At 32.4% G+C, this 22,250-nt stretch overlaps 1 protein-coding gene across 1 annotated transcript; it reads right to left on the reverse strand.

Moving 5' to 3' along the window:
- Nucleotides 1-418: 418 nt before the first annotated feature.
- LOC107808141 (F-box protein At5g39250) lies at nt 419-3,163 on the reverse strand. Its single transcript, XM_016632631.2, has 2 exons — nt 3,024-3,163; nt 419-1,754 (listed from the first exon to the last, which is right to left on the reverse strand). The coding sequence occupies exon 2, from the start codon at nt 1,507-1,509 to the stop codon at nt 757-759; it is 753 nt and encodes a 250-aa protein (XP_016488117.1). The 5' UTR covers nt 1,510-1,754; nt 3,024-3,163; the 3' UTR covers nt 419-756.
- Between the last annotated feature and the right edge of the window lie 19,087 nt (nt 3,164-22,250).

Genomic DNA, 22,250 nt, shown 5'->3' on the forward strand with positions numbered 1-22,250 from the left:
CTGTACCCTTCCTTTAAAAGCCGTCGCACTGCCAAACTTCATGGTATGAAGGAAAAACAGTAGTCTTAAACAACTCTTTCTTCCGTGTACAAATAGTTTGCCATATCTGAGTCAGTCCCCACCAACATACCATTGCTCTTTTCCGCCATATTGTAGACTAATGAACAAACTTGAATCAATTGTTCAGTAATTAGCCAAACTTACAGTAGAATTTACAGCAGACGGTCTTGGCGGGGGGAAGACATACCAGCTGGCGCACAAAACTATAAATAGTGGCCAGTGGATCAGACACAATTAACAATTTAACATCTAAAGGATATATTTCCTTGGCATGTGGTGCTAATCGGTTTTATACAACCGCAAAGGGGCAAAGCACATTCAAGCATATTACCAATTGCGAAAGCATAACAGATTCTGATACTCCGTATGATGCCACTTAATTCAAAAGCAAGAACTAGTCATACATTTAAAAGATCTTCATCAGCGAAGAGAGAAAAAGATGAACAGGTTTTGCTGCAGAAGTCATAGACAACCAATACATGAAATGATACTAGAGTATCTTATTCTGAATTCTTCCTGCGATAAAACTATAAACTGTACTTCCAGAAAAAAATAACTTTAAATTGGACTTGGCATAGTGCACAACTTAAATGGTAGTCCACTCTAGCAGCATAACTATGTACAAGTTTTTAGCCAAAGTGGACATACTCCAACTACGTGACTGGCCACCTGATATAGATCTAAAGGCCACTGAGCTTACTTCCAGTCCAACATGTCTAGAAGCCACAGGACTTCGTCTTCAGAATTGGCAGCATCACAGAAATCCATCTCAATCCCAAAAACATCTAGTGCCCCCTCATTATTATGGTCCATGAAAAGCAAAGATATCCATGCCCGAACACCCGATACAAACAAGCAAATAGGAGAGGAGAAGTCAAGATAATCAAAAGCTAAAGCCCGATATGCTGTTCGATCAATATAATCAAAAAGGGATTTCTTTATAATGCATGCAACTTTATTGGTATCTTTGCGTCCTACAAGCACAGAGACACTGACCGTCTGGCACAAAGGAATCGTAAATCTTGGTTCCACAGGTAGAGTCATCTTGTATTCAGGCCCTTCCAAGTGGAACCTAAGCACATCGCAGATTCCAGGAGGCGGGATCCAAATTCCCTTCTGAAGAACAGGCCCTGGTACCACATCTGAAAATATTAGTTTCTCTTCAGTCCAAATGTCAATGTAGAACTCCAAGTCATTGAAGGAAAGTCTCGGAGGGAGAACAGTCCTGCGGTACTGCCGTTTATGAAAGTTTTGAAACAGTTTATAGTAGGTTACAGTAGGAGGAGATGTCCGTTTGCAAATTGATGGCCACTTTTTAGAACAGAGACATTTCCAGAAGTAATCATCTCGTGCAATATCTCGCCACTGTTTGCACACTATCATACATGTAGCCAGGTCAGTACCCTCCAGAAACGGGAAAACAGCCTTCAGAATTTCTTCACATGCCATTTTGTGAGCAACAAAAGATCAGCTAGGCAGAGAAACTCTGCTCTTTAGCTCTTTATACCGTTTAATACAAAGGTGTACACAACAAGAAAACCAGCTGGGGAGAAAATCTGCTTTTTGCTCTTTATAAACTTTATGGTAATCCAAGGAATTGGCTCTCAGGCATCCCAGTTGATGCAAGCAAACTGCATTTCAGAGAAAGGATAATCCTTCACCTAGGTAATAGACTTGCAGAAGCATGGAGTTATCTGCATGCAGAGTTTTGAGTTAAAGAAACCGACTTCCTTATGCAACAATCAAGATTAAATAAATGAAGATACCCTAATATCTATGTATATATTCAGACTAAATCATGCTTAGATGACTTGATATCGTGAATAAGGAGAAGATAATAAAAGTATGGATAAAGCTATAAGGAAATGTTTAGAATCAGAACAGATGAGGTCACTACTACACACAAACATCTCAAACACTTCAGGATTACTGGGGTTCCATTTTACAATGACCAAACATCTAAAACTATTCAAGATTACGGGGTTCCCACTTAATAAATATTTTGAATGAGTAAATAGGAAAAAATACCCAAAACTCGCAATTATATTTCCTCCTATAATGAGATATGCTTGGAAATAAAAGAGACTAGAGGCAAGGATAAATATGCTCTCGGTTAGATGGAAGGAGGGACAAATACATGTACAAGCTACAGCCTTTGCAGTTTGCTTATTGATCTGTACAAAAACATGAAGTCATATAAAGATCATAAACCAGCTTGTACAAGTTTTAAACAAAAAACAGTAAGGTTTTAATCTATATCCAACTAGCTGTCAGCTTTATGGAAACAACAAGGAGATGGGGTGCTGCTTAGAGATCATTATCAGCCAGTGGCGAAGCCAGAAATTTTAACGAGGGATTCCAAAAAATGCAAACTTGCACAGTGAGTGATACACCAAACTATCAAGGGTATTCAACAATTTTCAATACACTTAGCTCCGGCACTGCTATCAGTGACACAGATCGATATCCTAGAAATACTTGAATAGAAAAGGATGCCCCTTTTTGTAAAAAACGGATTTTAAGAAAATACCCAAAAAGGAAACGTCCTAGCAAGCGGTAAAAGGAAAAGGACAAAGCATTCGAATCCAGAAACGTGTAAAACAAAGTAACTCCAACAACCCACCCCAAAAAATGTTCAATTTTTCGCATTTTTAAGGCTGGAACAAACGAACAAAAAGAGGAAAAACAAAACCAATGAAAAAAAATATAAAATAGAAAAGCAGAAACCCTAAATTAAAAAATACGACAAGAACAATAACTACTATGCCTCAATTCCAAACTCCTCAGTCCGTTGTATAAATCCTATCCTCTTTATTCGGCACCTGAATCCTTAATTCGAATATAGCCCTAAATTAAAAATATTTGCTTTTTCTGATCTATAATAAATGGGATAATGATCATGAGAAATGAACGTGCTAAATCAAACAATTGAAATTGAGAAGCTAAAATTATCAAATTATTACCTCTTAAACAAAGCAGATTAAGGAGAGAGTACACTCCACGGTAATCGTCGCAGCAATCGAAAGAGGAAAATGATTAGCAGACTTTGATTTTTTTAATAGAGAGAGAGAGAGAGAGAAGAGAGAAAGAGAGAGAGGAGAGAGAAACAGAGACTGCTAATAGATTTGTTTGGATGTGTCGACAAGAAAAACACCGTGTACCGTTTGGATAGGCTCTGTGGTCCCATCCCTTTTAGATTGTAGCAATCCAACTGTGCTGGACAATGCAACATTCTAATACAGTATGCTGCTGATGCATAGGATCATATCCAGCTTCTACCGTACTTGATCTAATGACGTCCAACGACGCCGTTTCTCTACGTCCTGCTTTTAACCCCTATTCCTTCCGTTTTAACTTAGACAATTTCTTTATTACTCCGCTCCAAAAACAATGACACATTTTTTATTTGTAAATAATTTAACTTTACTTTTTATTTTATCTATTTAATCTTAATGAGAAGTTTTTATAGTTATATAAATATCATGGCCTCACAAAACTTTTGTCCTTAAACTTTTAGGACCACATATTTCAAAAGTATTCTTTTTTTCTTTTTTAAACTTGTGTTAAGTCAAATTACATTATCTAAATTGAAATGGATAGAGTATTATTAAAAGTGCTTAATGTGGCAGAATGGTCTAAATGGCACATGTATTTGTGCCACTTTGTCATGCCGGTCCCCAAACTTAAAAGTTTGTCAATTGAACACTTACACTCATTCAAACCGTAAATAATAAACGCTTATGACAGGAGGCTGCCAGTGCGTGTAATACAAACGCCTACACGTTGGACGCCACGTTAATAAAATTAGACCACGTAGGCTCCAAGTCACTTATTATGGCCGCCACGTCAATAAAATTAGACCACGTAGGCTCCAAGTCACTTATTATGGCCAAACCCAAATTTTCCCCTCATTTTACAATTACCCGCGTAGTTAGGGCTTAGAAAGTATCGAACAACAGTGAGTCTCTCCTCTCTTCTCCGTCATCGTTGCTGGGATTTTCATCATCGCAGTTGATATCGAAGTTTGTGGGGTAAGTTTCTTCACCTGTTCTTCATATTTTGTCTTTATTGATCTTCATTTCTCTCAATATATGGGGCTTTTGCTCTGTTTATGATTTTTAGGGGAAGGCTGGGTTAGGTCATAATCGTTGTTTAATTTTCCTTAATATATGGGGCTTTTGCTGTGTTTCGTTACATGTTGGAGTGAAAACCCTTTTTAATGTAGTGTAATGCATGTAATGACATATTTAGTTATTCCGTTTAGTTTTGGTTTTTTTTTTGTCAAAGCAGAATTTCATCTTAGGTTTATGCATTTTTTTGTGAAGTTTGTTGGGTCTCCTTCTTGTTAGTGGTCCACTATAGTATTTTTGAATATTATAGGATATTGTGGGGACGAAAAAGGAATCTTGGAAGCTTTTTTACTTAAAAATCTGTCTTTTTTGTTGGTTTGTTTATGGAGTTGTGTAAAGGTGTAACTTTTGATAACAAATAGTCATTGATAACACTGTTTTTTTTTTGTTACTTTGCAGGTATGAGAAGAAAATAGCTTCAAGCCTTGTTAACCTATAAATCCACCACAATGATAATTTTGTATCGGACCCTGACCTAAGGTATGCAAATGGACTACTTTGTCCTCAATTAGCTACAGTTGATGTGGATGAGCTGCATATTATGTTGTTTTACAAGTTTGCTATGGAATTAGGATTTTTAGAAGTTGATTTGTTTGGATGCAAAGTTAACAAAAAGGGTGGTTATTACATCTTAAAAACAGATGTTGATGTGTTAAAGTTTCTTAATACATTGAAAGGTGGTGACTTTGTTGATGTTTGTATTGTCCATAAAATTAGTGATCCTATTCTTGTTGAGGACATTACTAAACTAGACCCCACTATACAAACACATGGGCATGACAGTGGGTTAAATGCTAGGGCTGATGTGTTACCTCCCAACAATGATATAAATAGGACTGAAAATGACAAAGATAAGGGTAAAGGGACAAATATAAATGGAGAGATAGAAGAATCAGATGAAGGTGAATGTAATAACTTCTCATTCTATCACCTTTAAACATCAGAATCTGATTTTGATGAGGACTTTGATAATTTTGAAGGGTCTGACTTGTTGTTTGAGATAAATGAGAACATTGAAGAGTGTAGTGATTTGGAAGATGACTTAGCTGAAATTAGACAGTCTAAAATCAACAAAAAGAAGGATGCCCAAGTAAATATAGATGAGATACCATATGGTCCAGTTGGTATAGATTCTGGTTTTGAAGATATGTATAAGAACAAAAGGGAAAAATATGAAGGGAAACTAGGAGGAGATGGCCAGTATTTTGATAGCTCAGATCCAGGTAGTGAGTGTAGTGATGATGAAAGAGAACTTGTTGGCACTAATGAAGTAAGGGATGCACCATCTAGGAATCCAAGTAGAAAGGTCTACTTTGATACAAATTGCAAAAAAATATTATTTAAACTATATATGATATTTGAGAATGTTGTACAGTTTAGGGAGACATTGCAGACCTATTCTATTAAAAAAGGTATGAACCTTAAGTTGAAACCTAATGAGAGGGAAAGGGTTAGGGCAAACTGCACAAAGAAAGGTTGTCCATGACATATCCTTGGCAGCATAGAAGGTAGCACCAGGAATTTTAGGGTGATTACATACTACCCTGTCCACAAATGCTTCAAGAAGACAAGGAACAAGATGTGTAACCCACCATGGATTCCAAAGAACTTCAAAGACAGAATAACTAATGAGCCTCAAATTAAGCTTCATCAAATTCAAGCCTTAATTAGGAAAACATATGGTCTGTATGTGAGTAAAACTTTCTGGAGAAGAGCAAAAATGATAGTTATGAAGGAGAATATGGGTGATTACAAGAAAGAATTTGCTATGCTTCATGATTATGCCGAAAAGCTAAAGTCTACTAATCCTGGAACTACTGTAGTGATAAGGATATCTAAAAATGCAGAACCTGGCAAGGAGGTGTTTATGGGCATTTATGTCTATCTTGAAGCATTAAAAACTGGATGGTTAGAAGGGTGCAGAAACATAATTGGCTTTGATGGTGCATTACTAAAGGGAACATGTAAAGGTGAACTGATTTTCTACATTTCCAATGATGAAAATAATCAAATGTACCTTGTGGCTTAGGCAGTAGTTGAAAAGGAATCAAAGGATACATGGTCTTGGTTTATCAGATGTCTTAAGCATGATCTAAACTTGACAGAATCTGAAGGAGAAGGGCTGACAGTCATGTCTGATATGCAGAAGGTATAGTTTCTAACACTTTGTCTTTAAAGTGTAATTGTTTTCATTTATGTTAAAGTTATAACAATATAATGTTGTTGATTGTAGGGTCTTCATCTAGCCATAACTCAGTTATTTCCAAATGCTGAGATGAGGTAGTGTGCTAGACATATCTGGGCTAATTGGAAGCAAACTTGGCCTGGTGAGGAAAGAAGGAAAAAATTTTGGCAATGTGCAAGAGCTATATTTGAAGTTTACTTTAGCAAGAACTTAGATGAAATGGACCAGCTGAGGGGAGATATTGTTCAAGACTTACTAAAATACAACAAGGAGACATGGTGTAGGGCATACTTCAAAGAATATAGTAAGTGTGATATAGTAGAGAACAACATGTGTGAGACATTCAATAGTTGGATATTGGTAGCTAGGCACAAATCTATCATTACTATGTTAGAGAAAATTAAAATCAAGTGTATGGAGAGGATGAATAGCATGAGAGAGTTTTCTGGAAAATGGGTAGGTGATATATCTCCCATGGCTATGGAAATACTTGGAGAGAATGCTCAAAGGGCAGTCAAATGTGAAGTCAAATTTAATAGTGAAACAGGGTATGAGATCTAGGATGGACCATATAAACATGTTGTTGACTTTAGGAGGTATTCCTATACTTGTAGATCATGGTAACTTAAAGGAATTCCATGTGCACATACAATTACAACAATGCATTATAAGAACTATGAGGTTGAGCCATATGTTGACCATTGGTATAGGAAGGATACCTACCTTAAGGCATACAACAGATTCATTCAACCTTTAACTAATATGAATTTGTGGCCAAAAAGCACACTGCTAGCTATTGAACCACCTGTTATAACCGCAATGCTAGGAAGGCCAAAGAAAAAAAAAGAATAAAAGTTGTTGATAAACCAAAGAAGAAGTTTGGGAAGGATACAAGGATAAGGAGACAAATGAGATGTTCTTTGTGCGAGACTCTTGGACATAACAAGAAAGGATGTCCATCAGCAGTAAGTATTAATGTTCTTTGTGGTCATTATCAGGTGAATTCAATTACTAGTGTTTGTTTTGTTATGTGTATGCAGAGAAACCAAGGGGGAAGGGCTGGAACTAGTTCAGTTGGAGGTGAAACTGCTGAAAATGCTTCATCAACAACATCAGGTGGAAGGGCTGGAACTAGTGGAAATGCATCAGCAGCAACAACTGAAAATGCATCAGTAGCAGCAACTGGATCAGCAACAGCAACTTCAAATATGGAAAGTGGCACCTTCACTCAACCAATCACTGATCCAAGCACACAACAATCAACTAATATTGCTGGAGGTCCAAAAAGGAAGACCAATGAGCCTAGAAGATGTGGTGCAAATGCAGGGTCTAAGAGACCAAAGGCAACAAGATATGGTGTGCTATTTGATTCAAGTAGCACTGTGATACAGAGGATAAATATTTCCACTTAATTACACAATAAACATATGTGGCTTACTAGATAATCTCTCACTCACAAACTTTTATCTTTGTGCAGTCTGGAACTACTGACAGAGTAGTACATAATTCTTCTACACTCATAAGTTCTGCCCCTACCAACATTGAACTTAGGTTCAAACCCCATGGGCTAAAGTGGAAGGGTCGAGTTGCTGTTAAACAAAGGCAGCTGCAAGAACAAAGTTACAGAAGGGCAAACTCTGCTACAACCACTCAAGCCACACCAATGACACAATCCACACCAAGAAACCAAGCCACAACAGACATTAATTGAAGTGCTCAGCTGATATTTTGAAGACTAAATCATAGATGTTTTTGTTGACTGCCTGTGGTAGACAATATTTTGTAAAGCTACTTCATTATGTATGTTTTTGTTGACTGCTTATCGTAGACAATATTTTGTAAAGCAACTTCCTTATTTTGGATGTTTTATTAACTGCCTATAACATACCATGATATTAGTAGTTCATGTACTTGTTACCGTAATGGAACCTTTGTCAATATATTCCATGAACAAAATTTTACATCAATACAAAATATGTAACCTAAACCCGGGAAATAAGAAAGTACACTAACAATCATAAACACATAATATAAGAGCTAACATTAGAACAACTACAACCGCAATTATAATAACAACAACTCTGAATATCGACCTTCCTTGTCTTCTCTGACAATGGCATCGATCACTCTTCTTAATAAGACCCGCAAGAAGCATCTTGTAGTGTTCTTCCTCAATCACAGGATCAACCCATCGGAAAAAGCCACAACCTTCACCAATTTCATATCTTCTGCAGCCCATGAACCTTCTTCCGGGATTGGTGGGTGTTCGTGACATTTTAAGATCTGCAGCAAGTCCACAATAATACAAAGGTTCCTCCTTTATTTCTAAAGGAGACACGACAATAGCTTATTTCTTGCCGGAGAAGAAGAAAAAAATCGACTTTCAAAAGAAAAGGAGATAGAAAAAATTTATGGGTAATGAAGAATCCCAGCAAATTTTTTTATTTTGCACTGTTTAAGCTAACAAAGAAAGAAGAAGGCATCGGATTTGGATAGAAATCAGCTTCTATAATGTTCAACAATGGAGAATAAGGTAGAAAGATGAAGATGGCTGTTAAATAGGCCACATTATTACCGTTAGGGCTTTTTAAACTACCTTCACGCCCCTTACAGACGTGTGAATAAGCACTAAAGCCAAATATGACACATGGGATTAACCACGTAGGATAAGCGTTTATTATTCACGGTTTGAATGAGTGTAAGTGTTCAATTGGCAAACTTCTAAATTTGGGGACCGGCATGACAAAGTAGCTCAAGTATAAGTGCCATTTAGGCCATTCTGCCTAATGTTTTTTCTTGGTTAAGTTTTAACATTATGAATTAAAGGTTCATAATGTTAGTATATGATATGTTCTTGATTATCAATTAAAGTAGTATTACTATAAATAATATGGGTTGGGGTGGGGAGAGAAACAAGAAAGACAAAGATAATACTATGATTTGCAACTCTTCACTATTTTTATCCTTTCTGTAGGCAAAAAGAGTATTCAACTTTTTCTTCTATTAATTCTTCTTACTATTAGAAAACGTTTTTTTGTAAATTTTTCGTACGTCAGAACTCAAAATGGTACTCAATCTCAAAGGAGCATTGCGCTCAAGGAAAATACTGGACATGAAGTAGGAAAATTCTGGACACGAAGTTGGGAAATAAATATCATGAACTGTTTTGAAATTAAGATTTGTAGGTCAAAATTTTCAGGACAAAATAAGTATTAGCTAATCCCTAAATAGCAGTCCTAAAAATAGTTATTTGTGCATTTCTACCATCGTCAGTCGGCTATGAAAATACACCCGTCCAGTTGAATACTTAATGTATGACAGGTATATAATAAGTGCAAAATAATTGTAAATTTAGTGAATATTAATATACACACTAGTTATACACTCATTGTGTATAATAATTATACCTTGATAATACACTATATATTGGCTAAAATTCCTAAAAATTAACAACTCGGGTTTTTTTCGTTGTGGCCTTTGTTGGGATGCTGTAGTGTAAATTTCCTATTCTTTTTACCTTTTTACTTTTTGTTTTCCGAAAACATATGTTCTGAATACACTTAAATTTAAAAAGTTGTCACTTATATTGCTTTCATGTTATTTTGAAAATACTAGTTTCTATGACATAATGATTCATTCAATTATTTATGTGAAGCAATACCAAATTTTATTAATGGGATAATTATATATGTTCAGGAAGAAAAGATTGTTTTAAAGAAAATAACATTAAAAAATACAATAATTATTTAAATGTCGATAATCAATGTTACTTTATTATGTTAGCATAATACTTGAGCTCAAAATAATTGAACATCTTCTAAACAAGCAAAAATATTCAATTTAACTAAGGTAGATAATATTATTATGTACGTGTAATTTAAAAATATACAATATGATCATTCACGGTCATTTATGATGTAGTAACTTTTGTTTTGTTCTAATATATATATTTCCACTTCATGTTCATCGAGAAGTACTGTCTGGATCTTTGTCTTTTATATATTTATGTAATTATAAATTGATGTTAAAAATTAATACAGACAAGTTAAAAATATACTACAAATGTACAATAATACAATATTTCTTCGCCCACAAAGGTTAACTGCAAATGTAAACCTTCACCTCTTGCATATTTATACCCTATTAATGATCAACTTCCAGTGTCATTCTCAAAACACATGTAATAACTAAGAAAAAACTGTGAAATAATATCTAATCTAGAGATAAAATAAAGTTTTATTATATATTGTAGTTTATTCATTTAATTTAAAGAAAAAATCAAATATATTTTCATTCAAGAGTTAGAAGATCTAACGATTCTATGATTAAATAAAACTACCAAGATAACCTTTGCAATATTTAGTGATTCAAAATATTTTTTGAAATCGACTAATTATATTGAACCGTATAAAAGCCAACAAACCTACACGTCTTGATAAGTTGACCATAAATTCTGAATTAAATATCTAAACAATCAAGAATAGGTAACACATAAATTATGAACGTTATTTTTCTCAGAAAGATCAAAGTAAATATTTACCACGCATTCAGGCCTCCACATAAAAACAAAAAGTTAATTAGCTCTCGAGAAGTTTGCCGAACTTTCTTATCTTCTTCTACCAAAGCTAAAAACTAATAATTCTTAAAAAGTTTATGGTCTAGCATTTGGAATATGGGCTACTTTCATAGTTCACTTCTCATTTTACTGAATCAGATTAAAATTGGGGGAATTTGCAGTCGTACTCTATATTTGTTTCACCTTTTAACCTGTACCCTATTTTTAAAAATTATTGATTTGGTAGCCAGTTGACAAAAAATTCGTAATAATATGACAATTACACCCCTGATAGTATTAGCATTAGCATGCTACTTTGGAGATGCCCTCATTCGCATTAGCATACTGTAAAACAAGCCCTGATAAACGTAGCAGCATGCTAACGTTTGGAGATGACGTTGTTTTACAGTACCAGGGGTTATTCATTAGCATGTGAGATGGTGTAAAACTTCAGCCAATTACAGTAGCAGCTGAAGTTGTTTTACATTGAAGCTAAAACTTCATGCTAATGCATGCTGAAGTTATTTATCCTGCAGTCAACAGTTTTGTCATGAGTTTTATCCAAAACTTCAGTCTAAACATGCTGAATTTATTTAGTTCATTTGCTAAAACTTCAGAATAAACATGCTGAAGTTATTTAGTTCATTTGCTAAAAGTTCAGTTTAAACATGCTGAAGTTATTTAGTTCATTTGCGAAAACTTCACACTAAACATGCTTAAGTTTTTGTCTTGCAATATGTAATTTTCTAATGAGTTTTTGCTAATGCATGCTGAAGTTATTTAATTTATTTGCTAAAACTTCAGACTAAACATGCTTAAGTTATTTAGTTCATTTGCTAAAACTTCAGACTAAACATGCTGAAGTTATTTAGTTCATTTGCTAAAATTTCAGACTAAACATGCTGAAGTTATTTAGTTCATTTGCGAAAACTTCACACTAAACATGCTTAAGTTTTTGTCTTGCAATATGTAATTTTCTAATGAGTTATTGCTAATGCATGCTGAAGTTATTTAGTTCATTTACTAAAATTTCAGACTAAACGTGCTTAAGTTATTTAGTTCATTTGCTAAAACTTCAGACTTATCATGCTTAAGTTATTTAGTTCATTTACTAAAACTTCAGACTAAACATGCTTAAGTTATTTAGTTCATTTGCTAAAACTTCATGCCAAAAACATACTGAAGTGTTGTCCTGCAATCTACATTTTTGTCAATAGTCTTGAAGGGCAAAATTATCTTTTTAAAATGCTTTTAACAAAAAAAATAGGTACGGATGCAAACGGAAAAACAAAACGGGTATAAGTTATAAAGGGGCAACCAAATAGGGCGCCCCATGCAATTTTTACTTAAAATCGTGAGTTTGTTTCAATAAAAAAAGGAAAGGTGTATCAAGTTATCTAAACCAATATGGTCATTCTCTCATATCTAAAAAGTTGAAATATACCAACTACTTGAAACTTGGTAACCCCAACTACTTTGGATTTGCACCTTGCAATTGTATTTGTTTCTTTTAGGTTTTTGGGTTTAATATTTACTTGAACTCCAAAAATTAAGAAGTACGATACAAAAATAACTAAAAATAAGAAGTTAATCCATTCGGATGAGCTTATTTTAAGCGACTTTTAAGCATTAGTCATAAATTATGAATTCTAGCTTTTGGCTTGTTTTTATCATTTTAACTTAAAAACAAGTGATTAAAAGATCATTTTTACTTTAACCAAACACTACAAAATAGCTTAAAAACTATTTTGACTTAAAAATATTTAAAATAAGTCAATCCAAACAGGCTAATAGTGATTGTTTTACTTTTACTTTCTACAACAAAATAGCTCAGGTCGCTATACACGTTAATGCCTACTATACGTAAGAATTGTGTTTACCGTAAGTCTGCTTTTGCTGCTTTTATTTTTTATTCTAGTATACTCAATTCTATAGAAATTTTATCTTTTCCCGATTAAATGTGTACTTTTCATTTTTAAAATTTGGAAGCAAAATATTACTACCAACAAACAAAAATTAATTAAAGAAAACCTCCCCTCACGTTCCCAACGAGCCCTCTCGAAATCATCAATTTTTTCTTCAATATAATAAAACTTATTTTGTGTTGGCTTTTTGTTTCAACTATCTGTTTATTTCTAATTCCAACAAAGAAGATAGTAATGTATTTTAAGTCAAATGTATAGATAACTGACAGCGTATTTCTATATAGTTACAAGCAAAAGGATGTTTTTTAAAATATTTTCCTTAGTATTTTTTTTAGTTTTGCATTATCAATTTTAGTCTCACAAAATGAAACATCTAAACAATTTTAATAATAATCTTCAAACTATAAATATTCATGGTAAATCAATTAAAATAAGACCATTTAAATTTTTAGAAGTAGGCATCCGAAGAACAAAGTCAATTTGAAGCCCGGAATCAAATTTGAGTATGTAAAGCAAGATAACATAGAGATGATACAACAGTATTTTAGCTGAGAACATATTACCGTAATACTGTTAAAATAGAGTTTGATATAACATAGATTGTAGAATTCACATAAAATATCAATATTTTCTGAAATCAAAGAACACCTGAATTTGAGACCTTCGGTAGGTGGCAGCAATTGCCTTTCACCCTGTTGGTTTGATATACGATAGAAATAGGGGTATACAAACCGAATCGGAAAACATCCCCAAATCGAAAAGTCAAATCAAATTGATTGAAAAACCTGATTAAGTTTGGTTTAATTGGTATGGTATTGAGCAATATATATATATATATATATATATATATATATATATATATTTGTTTTTTTCTTTTCAGAATTTATACTCTACTGTTTAGCGATGTTATTGGGCCCGTGCGCAGCACGGAATATCCTTACTAGTATATATATATAATCTATTAAAATTTTAATAACTCTGAATTTATATTTTTAATATTGCAATGAGTTTAATATTAAAGTTGAATGTATTAAATTTAAATTATGAATATCTCTGACATATTTATTGGTTTATAGACATTGGCAATGATGATTTGAAGGAAAAAAATGCGGGGAAAAGCGTTAGTATGGACTCGATGATTTCATGGTGCGCGACGTAAGCGGCAACATGAAAAAGAGAAGAAAAAAACAAAGAACAAAAATTGAAAGGAGAAAAAAAGGACAAAACGACAAAAGGAAAAAATTGGAAAAGAAGAAGAAAATGCAGGAACCATTGTCGCGTGCGGGGACAAAACAAGTGGGTCAGTTGGGTCGAACCAAAAATAGCTCACTTATTAACCATTTTCCCTAGGACCATGGTCCCAACAGCCCCCACCTCACGGGGCCCAGTATCATGAAAAACTAACCATTTTTTGAGTTAATTTTTGGATGGTTACATAATTTCATTTTATTAGATGAAGGTCATTTTTGTAATCAAAAAGTGACTTCACTAGCCAAAGTATCACGAAAGTCATTAAATTATTATTTTTAACAAAAATGCCACTTATTTTGTCTAAATATCACAAAAAGTTACTAGGAGGAAACAAATGAAATATTTTTTTGTTACTTCAAAAAATAATTGAGTCACTTTTCAGTTACAAAAAATTAATTAGTGACTTAAATGATTCTTAAGAAAAAGTTAAGTGATATAATAATAGTTTAGTAGTTTTGATACAATAAAATAAATATATATTGAGTGGACTATTCATAAATTATGCCGTTATTTTCCTTTGAAAAATCATTTTATGATTAATTTCTCAAAATTAGGTTAGATATAAAAGTTGGTGATATATAATGATCAATTCATCATACAAGGTGTAGGATAATGTATGAAGATAGTGGCTTAAACAAAAAAAATACTATTAAAGGTTAATGTCAAAATATTAAAAGTGATATGTAGGGGTGTTCACGGTTCGGTTTAGCCGGTTTTTTATTAAAATCAAAACCAAACTAATTTAATTGGTTTTTAAAATTTTAAAACCAAAACCAAACTAAATTAAATACAAACCATCGGTTTGGTTGTTGTTGGTTTGGTTCGGGTTTTCGGTTCTTAATAAGCTAATGATAAGTCGATAATAGTAAAACGACACTATACAACAATATTTTAAGTACAACTAGAGCATAAATTCAAATACCTACAATGATAGTTCTTTTAACTATTTACATTTGAAATTATAGCATATAATATAAAAGCAGAGTATTAAAATTGTAGTAATAATATAAGATAGAAAACTGTACCGGCTGAACTAAGTTGCGGTACATGATAGAATCAAAAGAACAAGCTAAAATAAAGGTTCCAAAGTACAAACAACTTTTTCCCGACCATTCCCCCCAGGGCTAGGGTCTTGACCACACAAAGTTGTTCTTTTTTGCTTTTTAGGAGGATTGCGCATAATAGAGTATCAGGAGTGTTACCATGTGCTTGAGTTGCCGAAGATATTGGTGTAGCTGGAGTAGTATTTTTTAAGGTGACCTCCAAATCTTCAACCTCAGTTCTTTTCATCTGAAATAAATTAGAACCCATTTTATCAGATGTCAAGAATAAATATTGATTAACATCACTTTGTTGAATCAATTAAAAAATCAAGTGAGTAACAAAGAAAAATTAATTTAAAACGTAATGCCTAACATCACTTTGTTGAATCAATGATAAAGTATTCATTGTAACAATTAGAATCTTACGTTCATAAAAATCTTCTCAAACTTTAGCATGTAGTCTTGCAATTTGAGTAGCTTTTTTTGACTTTTGTGATAGATTTTTTTATAACTCTTCTGTTAGGCAAAAGTAGATACGTAGGGTTAGAGAATTTGAGTCTCTTAAGGAAAAGAAATTGGCCAATTCCTATTACTTTGGGTTTAGGCAATCTTTTAAGATATAAGTAGTATAAACCAAAATCTATATATAATAATTAAAATGCAGAGAATACTTAAAATTATTTACAAAAATATATGATACTTTATATAAATAGTTATTAAATTTTATATATAATTTATCGGTTTGTTCGGTTTATTTTTCGATTTTTTATAATAGAACCAAAACCAAACCAAATATTATCGGTTTTTAAAATTTAAAATCAAAACCAATCCAAATCAAGAAAAATATCGGTTTACTTAATCGGTTTGGTTCGATTTTCGGTTTGGATCGATTTTTTGTCAAACCATGAACAGCCCTAGCGATATGCATCATATGTAGAGAAGGAGTAGAGATATTTATAATGGAAAATGACATCATAATTAAGTAGTATGAGGATTTATCGATCTTCTCTAATTTCATGCAGAATACTTTTCCCTAGATAAAACATTTTATTTATAACTGAAGGTAACCAAAATATTGAAAAAGTGCTCTTTAATATTTTCGTCATTCTACTTTCTTATATATAAGCCACAGTTTGAGGAGCTTAGGGTCAACATGCGTGTTTCAGCAGCTGGCTTAACAGTTAACTTGCTTAGAAATGGAGGATGTTTTGGATATTTCATGAACTATGTGCTTGAAATAATTTGTACTTGATTGCCTGAAAGTTATACATTTCTTTTTCTGGACAAAACAACCACACTTGGTTGCAACCATGAGCACGTGCGAGCAATTTGTGAACATGTGGGCCCGCTTTAATTTACCGTCTCACATGGCCAACACTGTTTTTAAGGTCTATTTTGTCTTTGTGGGGCCCGCCTTACGTTGTACATCACTATTTTGACACATTCATTTGAGCAATTATTTTTGAAAAACTTTTATAACTATCATATTTTTAAATAATATATACAGTATCCTAGCACCATTAAGTATATGTCAAATGTGGCAGTGTATGATTTACATTAGTAGAAATCTACAAGAAGTTGACATCCCTTTAATATGCGAGAATGATGCAATTTCATCCCAAAAATATCTCCAAAAAATTAGGACTTCAATTTTATCTCCTTAAATTTATGGCCATTATCTCCTAATCACATTCATTGCTAACATATCATTCCCCTCCCGCCATAAATCATGTTTAATTTCCCCTATATTCTTTTTCAAATCAGCCTCATAATAAAGTGTACAATATATATTAAGTATATTGTATATATATATATATCCGTCTATTATATGTTTATATATGCACCCATATATTCTATTTCCACACCCAAACTCGACACTCAATTATTTTACCTAACCCAAGTAAATGTTAATCAAGTTGCAGATAAAGTGCATACCATTTTTATACCTAAAAATATATGGTATATTTTATTTATTTAGTTGTGTTTAGGTATAAGAAGTTTTTGTACTTTGTCTTCAAGATACATGGTATACTCTATTTTTTTTTATTGTGTTTAGGTATAAAAGTTATATGTATTTTTTTTTTAAATATGTGGTATATTTATTTAATTGTTCTTGGTTTAATAATGGTATGCTAATATTTTACTTTTATTTGTTATGTAATGTATTTGGTATAATATTGGTATAATCATATTCTCAAGCAAAATACTTTGAATAATATTGTTATAGTAATGGAATGTAGATTGATTTAGATTGTGTATGGGAGAATAATAAAAAATGTGACTTTTTCTGAGATTCAAAGAAAATGACAAGAATAGATTAATGATGAGAGAGGATGTTGTGATAAATTAATGTGGTTCAATAATCCCTTTAATTGTGGTTAGTGTTTACGTTAATGTGCTATTTTTTAAAATAAAGCCAAAGTAATGTTATTTATATAAATATTGTTTAAAAAGAGACTAACAGTGTTAAAATCTCATTATTTTTGGAGTAAAATGAGTTATTTAGGCTCTTCCTAAAAAAGCAGTTGAATTAATCATTGATTACTTCATAAAACGTGAAAATTCTAATAGATGGAAAAATATATCAAATTTTGTGAGAAGTCCTAATAATGAAGACTAACACTTCATCGAATAAAACTTATTTTGTTAGCCTCAAACCTTTCAAAGATTTATTGATAAACACTCAAAAAAAATTAGTACAACATGACAACTCCAATGCTAATCATTTTTAGCAGTATTATCAAAGGGGTCTTCCGTTTAGAAAGATTAGGAGAAATATTTTCAAAATAAATTTCCTCTTAAAATAGCACAAAGTTTGATTGGAAAGATTAGAAAAAATAATTTTCACGTCAGTAATGCACTTTTTATTTGACTACATAAGGAAAAAATCACTGCATAAACTAATGAAGAGTTTAATTAGTTTGGGGTTTTAATTAACATCCGTCTTAGATTTTGCACAAAATTATATACTTACGCCGTTCTTATTTATGTGATGATATTTGATTGGTCACAAAGTTTAAGAAAAAAGTATCACTTTTGATACTTGTGGTCTAAAATAATTCATGAATATTTGTGTCAGCTAGAAATTATCTCACACTGAACATTTTAAAGTTAAATTATTATTAAATATAAAAATAACATTTTTCAAATGACTAAAAAAAGGTATAATAAAACTATATCATTTTAGATGGAATAAATATAAAATAAGAAAACCCATCTTAGCATTGTAGGGTTAGAAAAGGACAAACGATTTACTACAAAACCTATATGGTTAGAATTAGAGGTTGGAGTAGTAATCTTGAAAAGGAAAAGGGAGATCAATATACTTTACCAAAAAGGTACTACTAATATTTATTTATATAAATTATATTAGGTAACCTAATCAAATTAACATGTAAGTAGTGCTAGAAACTAACTAGAAGAATATAGGTTTTGATATTAATGACGTAGGATTAAAAAGTTTTCAATACATGTAAAACGTGAAGGATACAAATAATATTAATAAGACCAAAAAAAGGTTTATGCTTAATGTGAAGATAAAAGATGAGCTGAATGACATATCCGTGAAAATGCCAAAAAAATTACTCTATAATAGCATATACATTACACATAATGTTCTTTATATTGCAATATAAAAATTTAATTATCACATTTGAATTTGTACATATTTTATATTTTTTAAGGAAATAGAAAATTTGATAATAAATAATTAGAGAAGTCGATAATAAATAACTAAAAAAAAAGCTCCATGGGTGTCCTAGAAATTACCATCCATATACTAGGTTTGATAAAATCAGTACAAAGAGGATGCTGCTAGAAAATAACTAGAGGAATATAGGTTTTGTTATTTAATAGGATTGAAAAGTTTTCAACACATGTAAAATGTGAAGGATGCAAATAATAATTTTAAATAAGACCAAAAAAAAGGATGCTTACTGTGAGGATGAGCTGAATGATATATCCGTGAAAGTACCAAGAGAAATAATAGCATATACATTACACATAAGTATTCTTTGTATTGCAATATATAAATTGAATTATCATATTTGAATTGTACATATTTTATATTATTTAAGAAAATAATAAATTTATATAATAAATAATTGGAGATGTCAATAATAAATAGCTAAAAAAGAGGCTCCATTGGTGCCCTAGAAATTACCATACATTGGATAGACGAAAAATATACTAGGTTTGGCAAAATTAGTACAAAGAGGATGCTAAAAGAACATTCGTGAATTATTAAAGTTATCGTAACCTCGAACTTTCTGATCATACACGAAAGAAAAAGATAAAGTCATTGTCTAAAAACAATCTGAGAGAGAGAAAGAGAGATGCATATCATAGACATATCTTAAGTTAAAAGACATGCTCAAACGCTGATCAATGCCTATTATATATGAATTCTGCCTTCAGCTGAAAATAAATCTCAAGTTCAAGAGGTATGCACTCTATTTTACCGCAAGCTTAATTGTTATAACTTTTATTATAATATTTATTTGATACATATCTCACTTTTATATTAACTGGAAGTTCCAGGGATATGTAACAAAAATATATATGTGAAATTATCTTAGCACAGAAATTCAGAAATCATTTCTAACATAAAGAATTATTGGAGAGTTAAACTAAACATATTCCACCACTTAAGTTGCCTCATTCTATTTGATGAATATAGCCAATTCTGAGGTCTTTTTAAGACGCTTAACAATTTTTGAATAGTACCAGGAGGCAGGAGGTTGTTACCATTGAGAACTAACAGAAAAATCATTAAATCATGATATAAATTTAGACACTAATTACTCATATTGTCATTGGGCCCGGGCTTAATCCGGGCATAACCTTACAAGTACCAAAAATATATGCGAGAGAAGCTTTTGCACTGTGCCGACAAAAAAACAGAAGGAATAAAGCACACAACTGAAACACATGGTTTTGATTGATGTAGATGTATTCAATCTGGTTACATCTGCTACAGTTTAGTACTAGATCGTAATTAGCGTGAGAAAATTTGTGAAGTATTGATGAATTCATTTCATTTGATGATAGATGATTATGAATTATCCATGCATGCATGATGCTTCATGCACCAAGCTGTCTTTTTTTAACACAGTGGCGGAGTCAGAAGTTTAGAGAAAAGGGTCAACATATAATATATATATACATGAAAATAAAGTTTTAACCTGATTAGACGGTGTACGAAAAAGTGTGAATTGATAACACCCCTTAACCTAACTCCTAAGGTGGCACTGCCACTAATCACATAGCTTGTTGCCCAGACCTGAAGTTGTATAACTTTCAAGAGGCGCGCTCACTGCTATGTCAAAAGATACAAAACTGAAATTCATTCGGCAGCTGGGACATGAACAATGATCTATTGCTATCGTCCTTACCCCATATGATTCTTTCCTAACGATTCATATACTTTAACACTTTTTTTCCAAATTCTGACAATGCCAACGTGCATTAATATCATTGTTCTATAGGTAATTAATTGTCTAGTAGTTAAAAGATACAAATTTCAAAGAATATAATTTCAGTTTTATTCTTTTAACTGCTGCACCAAATTAGTGGAGTAAGTTTTTCCTACTATTTTACGAACTATATGAAAAATAATTAATGCACCCCTGCAGAATTCTCAAGGAAGGTATATGAATCCACTAGCTTCGGAATTCAAAATCTTGAACACGAATTAATGTCCCTAAGCAAACAGAAACCATTACCAAGAAAGTTGAACCAGTTTTTGCAAATTTTGAAAGCTTGAGACCATATATATGGTTTGGAGGGAAGAAGAACCCCATTGGACAAGTGACTAGTTGCATTGGTTCTGTGAATTTGTCTTCACAAGGACGATATGCTACTAAGTTACTGAAGGTTATTTGGAGGATAACGTTGTTTGGCAGAGGAAAATCAAGAAAAAAGTCAGGTGGCAAAATGGCCGTAGGCCAAAGACATTGAACTTTTAAACTACTTATATAATTGCATTGTTAATCAAGGACCATATAATATATGATACAGTATATATTATTTTCCAATTTTGACGTAAGAAAGTTCATGTAAATAGTAAGGAAATCGAATAAGAGCATTTTAGTGGGTGTTAATATTATAAATCATAAGCAGTTGTATTGTATGCAGAGTTGTAGATTGGCTGTGTTCTTTTGTTGGACTTGTGCAATAGCCAACCTGTTTTCTCAATACCCTGCATTTGCTTTGATATACAACAGAATTGCATATTCTTTTCCCACAAAATTAAAGAAGCCTCTTTTCAAATAAGAGGAGATGATCTCCTGTGTCCACTTACATTTTGAATAGAAAAAAAATTACCCTACAAAGATCTCATGTGTTTTATTTGTAGATATCTTTTGTTGTTTTCGTTGATCTCTAGTAGAAAAGGTCATATAACTAAAATAATTGTAACGACTACAAATTCAAATCTCCCTCCACATAGTCTGATCCCTCATGGTCAAATCTATCAACAAGGCCCTCCAAACGATATGCTCACTCATGATCAAATTAAAAAGGCCAAGCAAAACACACTCTCTACCAAATCGCCACTTCCTCTGCGCACATCGTTAATCTTTGTTTGGTTTAATAATTAGCACGATTTGCTTATACAGGTAAAGTAAGTACCATTTTTTTTTTTTAAGTAGGTCGCCAGTCTAATAAGCGACCTACAGTGATATAGGTTTTCATAGACCCTACATTTTTTAACCGAGGTTCAAATTACTATTATGCTATAAACTATTTTTTTTTTTACTGCTGCACCAAAGTAAGCCTTTTCTACTATTTTAATTAGGAGGAGAAGGAATTAGGGTAAGGAATAGAGAAAGGAAAAAGGAAGGAGAGGGAGGGTTGGTTAACTAAAGACTGCTGTTGGATAAAAAGGGGAATTGAGTTGGAAAGATAACATAAATTATAAGGATATGTAGTATTATTATTTTGAGATTATAGGTTTAGCAATTATTTAATCGCGCAGATGAAAGCACGAGCATTAGTCACACGTGGCTTACATGCCGTATATAGATTCACCTGATATCATGTGACAAAATTAAGAGAATGTATAGTCTTATCTGTGATGTGAATATATCTGATGCATCTTCC

Source organism: Nicotiana tabacum, chromosome 17, assembly GCF_000715075.1.
Source record: "Nicotiana tabacum cultivar K326 chromosome 17, ASM71507v2, whole genome shotgun sequence".
NCBI lineage: Eukaryota > Viridiplantae > Streptophyta > Magnoliopsida > Solanales > Solanaceae > Nicotiana > Nicotiana tabacum.